At 38.8% G+C, this 17868-nt stretch overlaps 2 protein-coding genes across 4 annotated transcripts; both read right to left on the reverse strand.

The window, feature by feature from the left end:
• Positions 1-3178: 3178 nt before the first annotated feature.
• Positions 3179-6491, reverse strand: ccna2 (cyclin A2). Of its 2 annotated transcripts, XM_040010402.1 has the most exons (9): positions 6374-6491; positions 5827-6261; positions 5057-5315; positions 4871-4977; positions 4479-4702; positions 4184-4388; positions 3993-4106; positions 3630-3763; positions 3468-3519 (listed from the first exon to the last, which is right to left on the reverse strand). In XM_040010402.1, the coding sequence occupies exons 2-9, from the start codon at positions 6034-6036 to the stop codon at positions 3468-3470; spliced, it is 1305 nt and encodes a 434-aa protein (XP_039866336.1). In that variant the 5' UTR covers positions 6037-6261; positions 6374-6491. The 2 variants fall into 2 exon arrangements, with proteins under 2 accessions (XP_039866335.1, XP_039866336.1); XM_040010401.1 differs by lacking the exon at positions 6374-6491 and having other exon boundaries at positions 3179-3519; positions 5827-6367.
• A 1985-nt stretch (positions 6492-8476) lies between these two features.
• bbs7 (Bardet-Biedl syndrome 7) lies at positions 8477-17699 on the reverse strand. 2 transcript variants are annotated; one of them, XM_040010436.1, is made up of 19 exons: positions 17201-17699; positions 17037-17102; positions 16246-16308; positions 15996-16171; positions 15720-15906; positions 15563-15632; positions 15364-15471; positions 13868-13998; positions 13480-13564; positions 13271-13373; positions 12971-13163; positions 12772-12846; positions 12603-12668; positions 12339-12478; positions 10282-10446; positions 10059-10168; positions 9845-9948; positions 9185-9308; positions 8477-9080 (listed from the first exon to the last, which is right to left on the reverse strand). In XM_040010436.1, the coding sequence occupies exons 1-19, from the start codon at positions 17234-17236 to the stop codon at positions 8947-8949; spliced, it is 2136 nt and encodes a 711-aa protein (XP_039866370.1). In that variant the 5' UTR covers positions 17237-17699; the 3' UTR covers positions 8477-8946. The 2 variants fall into 2 exon arrangements, with proteins under 2 accessions (XP_039866370.1, XP_039866369.1); XM_040010435.1 differs by having other exon boundaries at positions 8480-9080; positions 12603-12671; positions 17201-17697.
• Positions 17700-17868: the final 169 nt, after the last annotated feature.

Below are 17868 nucleotides of genomic sequence, written 5' to 3' on the forward strand. Positions count from 1 at the left end.
GCAGTTTTGTTGCTCTTTTCAGCAGAATTCTTCATCTTCATCAGATCAGATGCTTTGATTATTTCGTGGCCATAGTCTAACTCTCTGTTGTCTGCAGCATAGACAGGAACCTACACCGCAGATGCTGCTGCTTTTGACTTTTTCAGGATTCAGATTGATTTGCACTAAGGTTTTTTTTTTTTTTTTTACGATATATTGCAAATAAAGAGATCATAGTATTGTAACCAAAGGAGAATTTTAAGCTCAAACGCACATGTGCAAAATAAATCAGAGCTGGCAGAGCTCTGAGTTACAGCTGGAGTGAGCAGATAAACAAACTGTTATTATTTTGAAATAACCCGTGCACGAATCTGCTGAAGAAAAATCCCTTAAGATTCACTGGTGTGAAATTAGCTGAGAGGTGGTGAAGTGTTTTCAGACATGTCTCAGAGAAAGTATTCACAGAAACAGCTTGACACCTTGGAACACTATGCTTCTTTGCTTTCTTGCAGAGAGCCACATTGAAAAATTTCTACATCCATCACATCTGCGTAAGTGACCTTTAGTAGTTTTGGCAGCTGGATTAGCCATGCTACCCCTTTCTGTTTATTTCTAGTCAAAGATGTAAGAAAGCCTCCAAATTAGTTGACTTTTAAATATAAAGTTAATGTAGGAATGCAAATATTTACAGATCTTGAGAAATCTTAACAATATTATTTCTGGCAACAATGATTTGCAAGAAATAACTTGCATCACACAGGTACACTACATATGAATAATGGGTGTTTTCATTATTGTGTTGAAGTATAAGGAAATCAGCTGTCATTGTGTTATGAACATGCTCCCCTCTAGGTTAACAGGATATTGATCCTTTTGGGACTATTCAATCATTCAAAGCCTGCATGACCTCCTCTGACTAATGACTGAAGAGGAATAAAAATAAAACACAGTAAGAACCGCAGGTAAATGACAAATTAAAGGAAAACCCAACATAAATTATCTTGGCATTGACTCTGTTCCTGGAGCTGAACTGAAGAGATGAAAGTCTTTCTTCCAAAAGATATTTATGCATTTGATGATTTAATGTTTGTGTTGAGCATCTATCTGGTGCTGTATGAAATCTGGCGATCAGGAAAGCCATAGTGTGCACATTATTTTGATATGCATCAGATAATTCAGTGATCCCTTATGTCATCCTGCAAAAGACCACTCCCATCAGGACATAAACATGTCCTTCAATAAGTGGAAAAGTGGACTCCACACTTGGCAGTAAAATAGCTTCCTATCTGTGATCAATAGATCAGGTGTATTGGCCACTTTTACATCCCTGGGAAATGTTAAATGGCATTAACCCTGTGAGTTCTTTTAGTTGATATTAGCTTTCTCACCTTAAGTCTCATGACACTTTGCCCCTTGATATGTACAATATTTAAAAATAAAGGTGGCATAGCACCTTTTATATATTTCATCAGCAGAAATCCTTAATATTCCTCCTGCCAATTCACAAAAATGAGATGAGAGGAGTGCAAATTGGCCTACTGAATGCACTGCTTTAATCAGCATGGATCAGGATGCAGATTTAATCTTGGCTTCTGCTTTTACTCAGCAGTTTAGATGTTTGGGCTATGGCTGTGTAAATACACTTAATAGCTCTTGCATAAAATTAGCGGTAATTTTAATTACTGAAGGAGAACACAGATAAGGCTCCCTGCTTCACGCTTATCTGAAAATAAGCAACATATAAAGCTGGTAAAAGAACAAACGGGTTTCTATGAATAAAATCATGAGCTTTTATTATTTGAGAGGCAGTTTCAGCATTTGAGTCCATAACAGATCATTTTTAAAGTAATTTTCTTACACAGTTCTGCAAAGGCACAATCAAGTACTCCAACATGCCTCAGTCCTGGCAGTGTTTTGGCAGATTTGTCCCATATTTCACAACACACGCTCCAACCTCTGTTCAAAGCAAGGCTGCCTAAAAGAGCGAACGGGCTGCAGCATCGATTTTGCCACCGAGTTCCTGAGCTGTTTGAGAAGCATCCAGAGGAGAAGCATCATGAGCATCAGGAGACCGAGAAGCATCCCCACGTACAAGCTCAGGTTCCAGCCCCAGCCCAGTGCCAGCGGCAGCGACGTGGACGCCACAACAAATCTTCTGGGGGCAGGCATGGGGTTAAGCAGCAAGCCACTCTTTACACTACCAAAAATGGTCTTTAACAAAGTTAGATCTTAGGAGTTAAACAGATGTTATGCCGTAGCTGCACAAGTCATCATTCAGCCAGGTATCCAGCTGTTTAGGCTATGTTATAGAATTCCCATCAGTTTCCATGGTTAAATCCTCCCGTTAGTCACAAGTGTGTGCAGTCAGTAATAAAGGAAACCTGCTGAGAGTGTGCATGCTCTTTGAGCGGTCCATGCTTCTGAGATGAAAATCCTTTCTGTGGCTGGGCTCCACTTCCCCTCTCCTGTCAGACTCCTTGCACAAAGCCAGCCTCCCAATTTATCACGAGGGGGAGTGTACAACTCTCGTTCAGATAAAAATCAAGCCGTTGTTGAATGACAAGTGGAAAAGCATTTAGTTTGAAACAAACTCCAAACACGGGGTATGTCCTTATAGACAAAGCATTTTTCCTTCCCTTGTTGAACAGAACCTTAAATGCCTTGAGGGGCTTTTGATATTTCAAAACCAACTTACCCTGTTGTAAGAAAGACTGCACAGGAAAACCTTACTGGTTTAAAGATCTAAATGACTTCACCTTTACCATAATTACCATTCCTCAATGGCACTTTGTCCTCAATTCAAACAGAAATCCCATTTTGGATACCCAGAAATTAGCTTAGCCTTATACAAACAACCAGGGCTCACATTCCTAAGCTGATGTAAGCTTTTAAGAACTTGTCCTCTGCTGCCCTCTTGAGTCCAGGGTGTTGATAAAGAGTCAGAAAATGTATTTAAAAGAATTTTATTTACAAGAGCCATAGTTTAACAGTGCAGAAGATGTCCCAAAAAAAAAGCTTTCAAGACACCAATGTAATCAAATGACTCAATGCCAGACAAACTACACTTTAATCTGCATCCCATTAGGCCATATGGTCCAAGGTTACACCTCTTTAAAAAAACTAGGCAACCCTGCACCCTTGCTTAGGAAACTAAGCTAGAAAGAAAAAAAATAAAAAAAAAATAAGCCACAATCTGTTCTGTGGGTTTAGGTACATGTGCAGGTCAATTAGCAACACTGAGGAGCCAAGTAGCCCAACATAGTGCTATAAAGCCTATAATTTGTCTGATTAAAACTTCTTGATTTTGCCAATAACTGTAGTGTGGCATGAATCTTAGACTTTAGAATATAAAAATTACAAAAAAAAAAACAAAAGTCGAAACATCTAAAATACCTAGTGCTACTCCAAAAAGAGCAGGGCATTTGACATTGTGGCACACATCATTAAATGACAGGGGAGTACAACATGGACAGAAGGGAATGAAGTAGTCAGTTCAGCTGCAGTTTAGTTGGTGCATTGATGCTTGAGACTTCATGGTACCTGTGGAAGAGACAAGGGTTTAGTGCTTTAGCACAAATAAAGAAACCCAGACTGTTCCAAATGTAAACAAAGATTGCCCATGAAGTTTTCAAACAAATCTGCTGACTTACTTTGTGCCCTTGTACTTCTCCCGGACAGACTGCTGTGCATGCTGAGGGGCATTGAGGTATATGCGGTGAAGATCCTCAATGCATGGCATCAGATCTTCCAGAGTGTAGCCAGTCATCTCGTTCAAGGACTTGGGCTAAGGAGCACAACTTTGGTCAGTTTGTGTCTTCAAATATACCAATACATTTCCCCACATACTAAACTAAAGCTTGCATGAACTTGGACAAGTTTAACTTTAAACGGCAGTTAAGAGTAGATGCAAGCTCTGCAGTTATTGGCTGTGCTGCTGGACACCATTGGCATTTCCACCTACATATAGACCAATACCTCTTAGTTGCCCATTTGTACGAGTCTATAGAGCTCACCCATGAGGCACCAGTCACTGTGGTGTTAGCCAGAATGTAGGCTGCAGCTGCTGTCTGTGATGGCAAGTATTTCAAGAAGGGGTCTGAATCAACCAAGCTGAGCTCACCAAGGTACTGAAGACGAAAAACAACAAATTTTTAGACAATGCACTTAAGAGATCACTTTCAGACTACAGAAATCTCATGCCCACCATTGCCAAGCTCTCCACTTGTTTGGTAACAGCGTGCTGCAGGAAGTACTGAGTGAGAAACTGGTTTATTGTTGGTGCTGCCAGGTCAAATGAGAGCACTTTAAGCACCAGATGCTCCATTCTTAACACTTGCTTCTTTGTGTAGGTGTCATCTGTGATGTAAACAAACTCTGCCACCTCTGGTGGGTAGATCTCTTCAAATTTCCTGCATAACATTCAAGAGGAACAAATGTAATGTTTGCAAAGTAGTGGGCTTTGAACATTTGTAGAATCTGACATGCAAAGAGGTACATACGAAGCTAGCAGCATAGCTGCAGTGCCAACCAGCTGAAGTTTGCCTCTTAGGACAGACATTGAGGAAAGGAAGCGATCAATGTAGTTAACAGCCAGATAAAGTGTCTCATTCTGGAGCTTGTACTCTTCGCCAACTTCGACCAGCCAATCAACCAGAATGGCTCGCATGCTGTTTGTGATGTCAGGCTGCTTCTTCATGTAGCCAGCTTTAGGCCGGGTTTTCACCTGTGGGGTGACAATCTAGTTATAAAGAGCCAGTTTGCAAACAGGATCAGATAATCATCAACAGGTTTAAGTTGAAAAATGTTGCCAGGGGACATGTCTAAGATGGCAGCACTGCCAGAAAATTCTCATATGCTTTTTTGCTTAGCACTTCATATGCTAATTTCTCACCTCCATCTCCCTCAGGTAGCTGTGAATTTCAGCTGCATATTCTGGGGCCTCATTTACATTCACTGGTTTTTCCTCCCCCTCAACCACAGACATGTCCATTGGAGAATCTGAGAAGAGTTTTATTTAGTAAACAGTAAAAACCCAGATCAGAGTAACAGTTGCTAGCATCATTTCCTTTAAACCCACCAAAGCTGACATCCATCGCTGATGGAATTTCAATAGTGGCAAGGGGCTGCCGGAGCCGTGCCACAGCACTGATCTCCAGTGGGGATTGTTCAACTGTGGGCTTGGCTTTGATACTCTCAAGTGCTTGCAGTGGCTTCTTGACACAGGCTCCATCAGGCTCATCAATATGGATCTGGAAAGCGGGTTGCTTGGCCAGTGGTTTATCAAAGCAGCTTTTCCCAAAGTCTTCATTTTTACAAGACAAGGATTGTGTTGAATCCTGGAAGCAAAGAAAAATTCAGACATGGCCCACAGAATAGAAACTTTGTTAGATTAGATCTGACAGCAACACTATCCAAGGGCATACATGCTGCTCAACTTAGTGGTTAGATGAAGACTTTTCATTACAACACTAAGTGTGCTGCACTTGACTGAGAACATTCAGATGATATTACACTAGTCAGGTTCAATGTTAATACTCAATTGTTACATCTGCTGACGGGAGGGAAACGTTAATAAAGCACCCTCAAGAAGGCATGTCTGTTGTTTTAAGCAGCCAACTACATAACTGACTTCACCTTAATGTTGATATTAAAATGGCGGTCAATTGGTGGGAACTGGGCGTACACACAACTACGTTCGTGAGTTTGTAAATATTAAGTTTTAAGAAATAATAAAAGCATCAAGTATTTTTTAACAAGCAAGGACATGGTAAGATGTATTGGCTCCAAAACATGTAGTCAACAGCAAAGCGCAGCACCAGCTAAGCAGCTACCAGTTAGCATTGTTACCTGCTTTCCGCCGACTTGGGATTTGTTCCTCTGGTTGTTCTGCAGGGCTCCTAGCACGGTTCTGTTGGCGGCTTGCTTCGGAGGAAGGTTTTCTTGGTTTTCAGTCGCCACAGGTCGGGCTTTAAGCGAGCCTCTGAGTCTCTGCAGTACATTTTCCTGATTCTGGTAGTCACTAGCCGCGCTTCCCTGTGCTCTGTTAGCGCCTGACATGTTGCCCTCCAACTCCAGCCTGCCTTCCGCTAGCTTAACTACAATTGTTTAGTACTTGTTAACTTGTGAAATGAGCCCTCAAATATGATGCGTGGAGAAAGGGATCAAGTATATGGATATTATAGCGAGGTTATCATTAGCTGCTACCTTGCCGAGGAAGCTTAAAGAATTGTTCAGAATCAAAACTAAGCTGTTGAGATGGTAACCACACTTGGAACCCCCGTGCTAAAACAAAGCAGACAAAAACAAGACATGCACAATTGGTGGTACAATGGCTACAGTCGGAAGACAAGAATTTAAGTCGCCATAACGCACGAGTTTCGAATTCACTACCAACCTGGAAACAAGGGAGCTAACCTCGATCCATTTACACAGAAACCTATAGAGACTGCAGCTTTCTCTCAGTTCAAGTAGCCCGCGAGGATTGAAACAGACCAATCAGAAGCCGCGAAGGCAGTGACGCGTAAAATGTACGGGGAACCGAAGAGTACAAAAATCTTCTGATTACTAAATTCAAAACCGGTTTGGCACGTTTGAACGTAAAATCGCGTTATTAAGTCAGCTGGGCCTGTGTAGCAAATGCACGCACAAAGGATAAGATCTTATTTTATTTTTTTCCTTTTTTTATTTTGCTATCTTCATATATGTTCAGACACACAGTTTACCCAAGGCATTTAATCATATGAACCATTTGTAATCTGTTCTTAGTGACTAAAGACTTGTGTTGGGAAGTACTAACTGCATGCAATACACACAATAATTAAACCACTTTTTGAATTAGCTTGGTTATAGTTTAATTTTTAATGAATACATAATCAGAGAAGTTGTTACCTGGATAACTGAGTGCGCTTGCCTTTAAAATCAGTCTGAAACTAATTATTTGCTGTCTGCAAATTGCACATAAAACCAAAGTTTATATCCTTCTACTTTTGCATAAATAGTGGACCGCTATAATTTACATATGACATATGAACAGGCAGTCACTGCTATAAACTCAACTAAATATCAGCTTTTACTGATATGACTGTTTTTATATATATATATATATATATATATATATATATATATATATATATATATATATATATATATATATATATATATTTTTATTTTTTATTTTTTTATTTACTAAGCAGTTTGAACTATACTTCCATCCAGTTATTTAGTTAACAATTTTGATAACCTTGAGTATTTTATTGCAAGTAAAAGTTTAAATATTTAATCTTTAATACAATATAATGTTTAAATATTCACTAAATGTTAACAGCAAAATATACTTACAATAATAAAGGAAATTCTCCTTTACAGAGCATGTTACATAGATATCCTCCTAAATGTCCTCCGTAGTGGACTTTTGCAGTCATTTCCTCCATTTTGTTCTGTTTTTTTAAATGACCAGAAAAGGAGTCCTTTTTAGAAGCAGAAAGAAATTTATTGCAGTTTGTTGAGGGAAACAAGGATCTTGAGTTGTCTGATGAAGAAGATCATAGGGAATAAGCCCTTCAAGAAGAAAGAAAGAGGAGCATCAGAGATGGTACTCAGACGAAGTCCTCTTGAACTTGCTGTCATTAAGTGGTTGGACAACAAGCCAGTTGTCATGGCATCCTCTGCCTATGGCAATCAACCTCAGGACACACACATAGGATGGTCCAAGAAAAACAAAAGTTTTGTCCAGGTGCCAAGGCCACTGGCAATTGCTGAGTACAATACCAACATAGGTGGCGTGGACCTTGTCGACCGAATGTTGAGTTTCTATAGGATGGTCTCTCGCACTCGGAAATTGACAGCACGTGCAGTTCTCTATTTTTTTGATCTGGCAATCACCAACTCATGGCTTCAGTATAGCAGTGACTTGCAGTTTTGGGGGAAGAAACCACTCAAGTTCCTTGACTTCAAACTGTTCCTTGGTGAAGAGTTGAAGTAAATGTTTGCCATCAAAGATCAGTTTTACATGTTTGGCCTTCCAATGTCATGTGATATCTAAAAAGTAAAAACTTTTTTTCCCCACAAAAAATCCTTTCAGCCTTCTGATTACCTTACAAACATTAGGGGATTTAAAAAATAAAAAAAGGACAACATTTTTTTCCCTGGTAGTCAGGAGGATATATTTGCTCGTGTTTTAGGGAGCGTTTCAGATGGCACCAGTTTAAAGGACAATGCAAACTGCTAAATCTGCCGCTGCTTTATATTCTCTAAACTACTTGTATGTCAAATTTAAAAGTGCAAAGAAACTAGATATCAAATAAATGGTAATGCACAGTAAAGTCACAAAGTAGCAAAAAAATACAAATTCTGTGGAAAAAGTACATTGGGACTTTCAGTCCTTCAAAGTATATGTATTCAATTAACTTCCACAATGTTGGTGTGATTTTGCAGGACTTGATCTCTGGTACTCTATCAGACAATGGAAGCAAATAGGCAATCTATAGATTTGCTGTCCATGATAGTGTAGATGTAACAGTTTAATGAATGAGACTTGATTGGCTCTTTGTTAAAATTCACTGTATTATGCATTTCTTCTTCTATACAAGTAGGTTTTTGTAGTAGCATTAGTCCAGTGAATGATGAACTTTACATCATCTCATTTTTATTTGAAGAGATGAACATCACTCATATGAAAACCATAACATAAAAATATACATTACATATTTCTTTAACAACCTTATATTTGGTCACTTCAAATGCCAGCTATTCATACAGGCAACTTTGTTATAGTTATTTCCAGATACTTTAAAATACATAAATATTTAAATATTGTGCTCAGTAGCTATGACAAAAAGTAACTAAATATATTTAATAACATTACAGAAACACAGAGATACTACCATGAAACAAGTGTTTCATTAGAATACAAAAATAGCACAAACATTCAAAGACAACTAAATGAATACCTTCTGACCTATTAAAAACTTAGGCCTCATTAAAAAAATCTAACAGAGAATTCAAGTCATAGTTATCAAGTATCTCCAGCAATGAGGACACCTTGGTTTTTACATTCTGGCCCTTGAACTTGAATTTGTCGATGAAGAGGTCTGTGATCATTCCTACAGGAAAGAGAATGAAAAATATTAACTATCATAGGCCAACAATATTAATACGGTAAGGATCACAATGAGATCAGTTAAATGAAACTGTTAAAACATTGCACCGTAAAGCCTTTCAAGGTGTGCAGGCTGTTTCTTGTACTCCTCAAGGAGATTAGCGGATTCATCCAAGATGTTGCGATATTCTGGAATGAGGAAATCAGCATTCCCCTCATGAACCTGAAGCTCCTGATGACCACAGAGGAAGTAGAGACACATGTTGGGAAATAGGAAGCAGATATTAGTAGCTACATTAAATTACACTCAAAGAAACATGTGAGCAAACTGTATCATTTCACTAAATCGTGCACAGCAGATTTGCAACAGTTTCAACAGTATATTGGCAGGGATGCAATGGAAATAACGTTGCCATATTGTGAAACTGGTGCCTCTGTAATAAAAATATAACCTGCAGGGATTACAGCTTTTTAATCCTCATTTTAGGTTTAAATAGCTTTAAAACAGTTTTCATCATTTTAAAATCATCAGTTTAACTGAAGATTCTATACGTGCAATTTATGTCAGCTTAGAGTTATGACTCTCTCACCTCTCATTTACATAACCATTAAAAATAATTGCTTGTGGCATTAGCAAGATGGCTGCCGAGTTGCAAGACTTTTTTCTAGAAGGTATTTGATTAAATTCTGATCAAACCGGGTGGTCTTTACTGCAAATTCCACAACACAGTTCAAAGGAATGAATACCTTTTTTGCTTTTACACTTACTTTAAGGGCATCGATGAGCTGAACTTTTCTAGCCAACAACAGCTGGTACTCCAGCTTTGGATGGATCATGTTAAGGGTGTGGCTCACAGAGTCATCACTGATTTCTGGAAGATTAATAAACATAAATACAGGTTTTCTATTTCTTCTATTTAAAAAAACAAAACAAAAATAAAACCTGACAGATGGTATTGAAATAGAACAATAATACACCTACCGTACGAAATGTTAAGATTGATTTTCTTTTTGGTAGCTTCTTTAGACAGAACATCACTCAGTATGGAGATCGTAGAGATGTTGTCAGACTTAAAGTGACCCTCCCCTTTGCTGTGAATACAAAATGGTTCAATATATTAAACTATATGAAACTACCTATTAAACTCTTGAAAAACTTAAAGTGTATGTAGTTTAGAGCTTGTCTACTGTGTGCCTGCATTTACCAGTAGGTGGCTTCAAGCTGTGTGCCAAGGAAGGTGTTGTGGAAATAAAATGTGATGCTCTCTCCTGCGGGTGTTTTCTCAGGTACCTCCGGCAAACAGAAAACCACCCAGGAGTGGATCTCTGCAAAACTGAACTGCCCAACCAGACTGAGCCTGTTCATTGGCCTTAAATAGAGTGAGAAAAGCAAAGAGAAACGAGAACAAATGATCCCATATAGGAAAGATATATATAAATTTTATAAAGTTTGTATCTGTCTTGTGTGAAACTTGTATGAAAAGCATATAAGAGTGAAAACAGATATAAGATCCCTTGAAAAATTATATAATGAAACTTGTATGTTTTGGATACTTACTAAAACAATGTATGAAAGTAATGAGAAAGTGGCCACTTTCATGAGTAAATCATGTAAGCCTTATATGATTTACTCATGAAAGTGGCCACTTTCATGAGTAATCACATACTGTATAAGTTTTTACTATTTCTTTTCCATATGGGATTTTATGAGAAAAAAGGGAAATCCTGATAAAAGAACCGTGTTAGAACATTCCTGTGTTGCTGCTATTAACAGTAATATATACATACAACACAGAGTTGCTGTCACATATCTCATAGAAAACCATAGTAAAAGTAGAGGTTACTAAGGCTACGTTCACACTGCAGGCGAAAGCGCATCAAATCTGATTTTTTTGACCCTATGCGACCCATATCCGATCATGCTATGACAGTGTGAACAGCACAAATCCAATATTTTCAAATCCGATGTGGGTCACTTTCGTATGTGGTACTGAATCCGATACATATCCGATGTTTTAGAAAGCGACTGCTATTTGAAAGGTCAAGTCGCATTAAATCCATCTTTTACATCACTGATCACCAATTATCAGCTTCGGAGAAGCACCCGATAAGACATCGCGGACGCTTCCTGGCCATCCAGTGTAGATGTTAGTGAAACTGTTGGGAGGACAACGTTGGAGAAACATGAACATTTTATTTATACTGTATAATCTGCAGATTCTGACAGAAATCTGCAACTATCCTTTGAAGCACCGCTCCTCTAAAACAGCAATAAGGATCATTATTAGGTTATTTACATTATTATGTAAATAACAAAATAACTCAAAGCAAAAATTGGGAAACGTAAAGTCCGAAGTCTTTACATTAAGGGCCATCAGTCAAACAATATTGTTTGCTCTGGGTCTAAACAGAGCGCGTTGTGTGTGTGACGTCTTCTTTTGCGCATGCGGGCCGCTTTGGGCGTTCACACTAGAGCGCATTTGCTGTCGCATTTTATTTGTAGTGTGAACAAGCAGACAAAAAAAATCGGATTTGATCAAAAAATCGGAATTGAGCATTAAGACCTGCAGTGTGAACGTACCCTAAAAGCAAGAAGTAAGCATATTTATTTTCAACACACAAAAAATGATAAAATAAAAATATTAAATCCACCAAGGAGATTATGTGTCTGCTAAAAACTGGAAGCAAAACTAGAAATTCCATGTCATTTCACAACAAACACATAATAAAGTGAAATAACAAAAACTGGGAGATATCGCAGTTCTAGTTGCTACTAATCTTCAGATGTCTTTGTGGATCCAGGAACACATGCATGATGTCAAAGGAACTGTCAGTATATATGTGTGTAGTCACTCACATTTTTATTTGTTTGTGGGTTTGTTACTCTAAAAGTTATGGAAAAATAACATCAGAATTTCACCAGAGCTGGGGCTTGATTTATGTTTGTTGGGAATTCAGATCCAGATTTTTTTTTTTAAATTCAGGATTCTTTATCACTGTGATGGAAGGCAAACTGGACACTGTGTCTTATGTTGCACTGACAATTTTAGTTTCAATTCGAGGGTCTAAATGTAGGAACCATTCACAACTCTAGGTTTAAAGCTAATAATGTGTTTTTGTCTTTAAAACTATCTTTTGTGTTCCGCTTCAAAAAGAATGAGATTACCAAATTTCAATTCACATCTCTATGATTTTATTATACTTGAAAAGACTGTTTTCAAAATTCAAAGTAGTACAAATTTTCTTTCATTCTTTTAATTACCTCTCTTGGTCTATGCTGTGAGTCCGCTGGTGGAGGGACAGAGGTTTGATCTGGTACTGGCGTACCTGACATGTCTTAGGTTGCAGTCTTGGGGTAATATACGCCTGCAGGGTTCCATACTGTCCCTCAATGGACCTCACCTATAGAACAGTTTGTTGTGGATTAAACATATTACTTCTTCTGTAACACATCATATCACAAATAGCTGAGGCAAGTTGATTATGTAGCCATTTTAAAAATGCCACACTTTCATGTACTACTTACTTTGAGCTCAATTCTGGTAGTGTTGGCCTGACATCGGTATGTGGCCAGGAGGAAGTTCCCATTGGGCTGCTAAACATAAACTGAATGAATGTGAGGCCTTTGATCACAGAAGCAGGTTTATGACTTAGTTTGTAAAAGTTTTTGTGTGCACATAGTTTACACAGCTCACCTCTGAGTCACATTCACTGAAACTGACGACAGCTGAGTTCTTATCCACATCCAGGAGGTCAATGGGGACATCACTCTGTGTAGAACATTAGTCTCAGTCATATTCTGCTAGCTTACTTTTGCTACACGGAATGAAAAGTGTACTTTTTTTTGGTATTGCAACTTGTCTTTTAACAGTGCGGTATAACAGACACATGTACCTGCAACAGCAGGTTGTCGATGGCAGTCTGCACCTCCAGGGTGAGGCTGTAGCTGGCATCGTCTTGGCAGAGTGTAAACTTGTCATTGATGCTGAAGACGGGGACAGCAGAGACAGCCGTGCTTGATTGAGAGGTCTGCTGGTACTGCTCACGTCCCTGCAGGACTTTGACCTGCAGCTGCTCCAGCTCTGCCCTGAAAGTTAACAACATTACTAACTGAAAAACTGAAAGACTTGTTTTGAAATCACACTTCACAGTAAACCAAACAAAAAAAAAAAGGGAACAAGATTTTGCTAATACCTGAGTGCTTCTACTTTAGACTGTGTCTCCTTGCTCATCCTGACCTCATCTCCGGGGCCAGCCTCGGCCTTCTGAGGCTCAGTGGTCAAACCAGTCACCCATCCTGTAAGAAGTGAAGAAAAGAGTGGACACAAGACACCAGACACTTATTGTTCCTGAGGGAAAAAAATGCATAAGCTGCAGTATTAAGGGAAACATTATCATCTAACCTGTGTAGGTGGCAGTCAAGACCTCATCATAAGACTCCTTCCCTACACAACCACCCTGGATGGAGGTCACACTCTCTGACAATACCTGTTATGAGGAAACACAGCAGAGGAAATATTGAAGATTAAGAAGGGAGTCTGTCATTTAATACCTAAATGCATTAATATTTGTAAATTAAGCAACAATTATTCAAATAACTTTAGGTTTGTAACAGTTACAAAAATACAACTGTAAATCTATGGAGAGTGAATTTTTAATATATTGTAATATATCTATATCACTAAAGCACTTCTGGATGGATGCAAACTGCATTTCGTTGCCCTGTACCTGTGCATGTGCAATGACAATAAAGTTGAATTCTATTCTATTCTAATTCTATTAATCACTTACGTGCTCAAAGCGCAATGTCGGTTCATTAGAGCTGTCAAAGCCGTAGACCTCAACCGTTCCATCATCCCTCCCCACCAGGATATCATTCACTCCGTCACCAATAATATCATAGTTGTCAATGCAAAGAATTCCTGGGAGACAGAAAACGTGATCGTTTTGCCAGAGGTTAAGTCATCACCTAGTATGCATGAGTATCAGTTTAAACATTGTGGAAACATACACTGTGTATAAAATGAGATCAGATAGATCTGTTTGAGAAACAAATTGTTACTGCATGCCCATGCAGTAGACTCCGCTTTATGACTGCTTTGACTCAGAGCAATCGCCCTCTGCTGGACAGTAAAAATATTGCACTTTTAAGTAGGGCTGGGCGATATATCGAGTTTTTTTTAAAATATCGATATATTCTCATACGAGATATAAGATGTGACAATATCGTTTATATCGATATAGTCTATGTTACTTTATAATTATACTTGTGGAGCCGCAAGTTTGCCTCTCTTTCCTCCACTTTTGTCTCTACGCTGCGTTACTCTGCCTTGCCTCTCCTTCACTGAACACAACTCCTCCTCCCCCATAGCTTCACCTGCAGGCAACGACAAGATGAACACGCCAAATATCGAGTTACCGGTACTGTGGATTGCCCCGTGCGTGGGGCTGGACGGCGTCAACGTGTTAGCGAGCTAACCGCGCTAAAATCCTTTCATTTTCTCAAAAATCGACAGTGCGCCTTATGTATGAATTCTGGTTGTGCGTACTGACCGCGAACCGATTTTATGTGGTACACGGCGCTCAGCAATCTGTCAAAAAATGTTTTAGTTCGACTTTGGTAAGCTACGGAGCTGCACCGCTTGATGGATTGTCGGAGCATTACGGCCACCGTAGTCCGGAGCCTCGCGGAGTGATACGTACTGTGCTTCAACGTAATATTACAGTATTGTGTGTGTATAAGGACCACAAATGGCACCTGTTAAGAGACGTGGTTACAAAGAGGATTTCAAACTCAAGGCTGTCAGTCACGCAGTAGAACTTGGGAATAGAGCAGCTGTGAAATCTGTCTGTCTTTGTTATTATGCTCATCGTCTTTTAGTTTACATTTTGACTGCACAATTGTGAGCTTTTTGTTATGCACAAAAACAACATTGTTTTCTTTTATTTATGGAGCATGATTATTTAATAAATGCTGATAATTTATTTTTGAGTAATTTCTTCATGTACATCTACGCTGTATGTTAATAAAAGTGCCTGTGTGACATCTGGGACACAGCTTTGACTAAACTCTCTTTTTGTTCTTACCTTATGGCTTTAAAAAAACATATCGAGATATATATCTTATATCGCCATCCAGCTAAAAAATATCGAGATATGAATTTTGGGTCATATCGCCCAGCCCTACTTTTAAGGCACCTGTACACTGGCTTCATGTGTAAGAACTCGATGCTATGCCCATCTTTTCTAACAGTGTTCATGAGAAAATAATGCATTTCTGTACATACCTCCTTTCTTTTTGTCATTGTCAATTTCCCATTTGGTCGCAGCTGAAAGTTCACCAATCTCAACCAATCCTATTTTTCCATCTGTGGTTCCAAAGAGAATTTCCTCTCCTAAAGAGAAATTTCAGAAATTAAGTTCAAACTGGTACATATAAAGCAGCTTCATGCTTTATGGTTACAGTAAAGAAAGAAATCAACTTGCCTTGATCTTTATACAGTTCCAACACAGAAGGAGGTCCAGGAACTTCTATGTCATATGCAAGTTCAGATCTCTACATACAAAACCATAAAACAATTGGCATCTCTCATTTGACAAAGAGCAACTCAAAATCAGAACAGTAAATGAGAGCTCAGTCTACCTGCAAGACTCTGAGCACTCGATCTTGGCATGCCAGGACGGGGACGAGGTGAATGAGGTTTTCAGTGGACAAACATGTGATGTCATTGATCTTGTCTCCAGAGAGGTAGTAGTCCTGATCTTTGCAGTCACAGTAGTGGTTGTAGATGTAACTTGCGCACACAAAAAGGTCGGCGCCTGAGACATGCCTGGAAAAGACCCAGTGGGGTAAAGATGACACAACTCTGCACAGCTCAATCGTGTAATGTAAATCAAAATGAAAAAACATGGTTCCTACATTGCATTAATGCTCTCAGTTAGGTTGGCTTCAAAAGTGAGGAACTGTTTGCCTTTCTTGGTGAATCCTCGGACCTGAGAACCAGAGCAGACAAAGATCTTTTCCTGGGGAGTTCCCGCAGCACCTCCAAGGTCCATTCGGGCTATCTTCTGGCCAGGAAGTGTTTTAAAGACAGGCTGAAACAAAGCGTCAAAAGTCTTACAAGCTGTTCATTTCAAATCTCTGTGATGACAGGAAAATATTTACTCACCACTGCTTCCCCCTTCTTGATGCCAAAACATGTGAGTATTCCATCATGATCAGCAATAGCAACCTAAAACATGAGGAGACACCAATCAAGCACTCTCATACTTACCAATTTCATTTTTTAGTTTAATTAACGATTGTAGCAAAGGCAAGGAGTCATATCTAGAAGATAAGCCCAGTATCAAAGAGAGTATAAAAGAGACCTTACATATAGTATAATTTGTTTTGACCAAGCACTGATCCCACATGGTGATATGACCCTTGAGGTTTACCCAAAATGCACTTTTTAAAGTTTTCTACAATGAACTAATAGAAAACATGTTTAATTAAAGCCTGCTGGAAAAATAGTGTTTAAATCTTGTTTTGAGGCAAAGTCTATTGATCTTTATGAAATTTGACTGACTATACAAGCAGTTTACATGTCCCTCTTGCAATTAAACTGAAACTTCAAAACAACTGCCCAACTTACTGCACAGCGTGACAAGTCTTACTTCTTGATGGGCTCTGGTAAAGCAATTATTTATCAGAAATCAATGTCATTGGTTTTGATTTCTGACCATCTAATAAACAAAATATGTATTACAGATAAATAAACTAAAATCCAAATAACAAAACTGGTTACATTTTTAAAATCAGAATCAGAAAGACTTTATTTATCCCCAAGGGGCAATTAACAAAATTAATCATCTTCAGTCTTCACCAAAAGCAGGAAAACAATCTGGATTTAGTCAGAAAACAATACTAACACCACAAATGTTAATTAATTTAGGTTACTGTATGGCTCATAAACGATACCTTTTGGGTTGCCTTTTTTCCCAGTGGAGGAAGAAGCCTCATAGTTTTCTGAGATGTCACGCCAACCTGAGAGATAGAATGGAGGAGAGCTTTTACTCCTAATATTAATTAAAGAGAGAGAAAAAACACACAGCATAAACCCGACGTAGTCTGCTTTGTTTTACCTGAATGTAATCAACTCTATTGAGGCGAAGATCCATCTTCTTTCTACTGTTTCAACTTAAGTAGGAAAAAAAAAATCTGCAAATATTCCAAGCAGGTTATTCAGACATTACTCTTGGCCCATAGCCGCCCGTTACAATTAACACTTTGTCAGAAAAACGTTCAACCCAATTCCAAGACGATAACGATGCTAGCTGAGACTGGGATTATCTAAAGCAATGGGATTAGCTCAACGTGCTAGCTTTAGCAATCGGAGCTAACTGGTACTGGCACGCAGGCTTCCTCAACGACCGAAAATCATCTTTAAAAAAGACACGAAGGAAGTCGATGTGTGTAGATGTGAGCGCGAATAAATTCTCATTAAACGCCGATATCAGGTATAAACGATCTGTGCAACATTTTGGGACTTGTAGAGGGCAGTTGCCGTTGCTAATGGCAACGTTGCAGGCTGTAACAAAACTGCAATTCCACTGGTTGAAAGGGAGTAGCGGACATTGAAGCTGCATTTTGATTGGCTATCTCATTCACGTTTTCTACCGGTGCGTCATGTCACTTCTATATCTAGCAGACAATACAAGAATACACTCTAAAAAAAAAATAAAAATACAAGAATACATAAAAGACAAAAAGAGAAATGAAACATAAAAGCAGCAAATAATGACAATAATGT

The sequence above is a fragment of the Simochromis diagramma genome, unplaced genomic scaffold (genome assembly GCF_900408965.1).
Source record: "Simochromis diagramma unplaced genomic scaffold, fSimDia1.1 OVJJ01000585.1, whole genome shotgun sequence".
Taxonomy (NCBI): Eukaryota; Metazoa; Chordata; class Actinopteri; order Cichliformes; family Cichlidae; genus Simochromis; species Simochromis diagramma.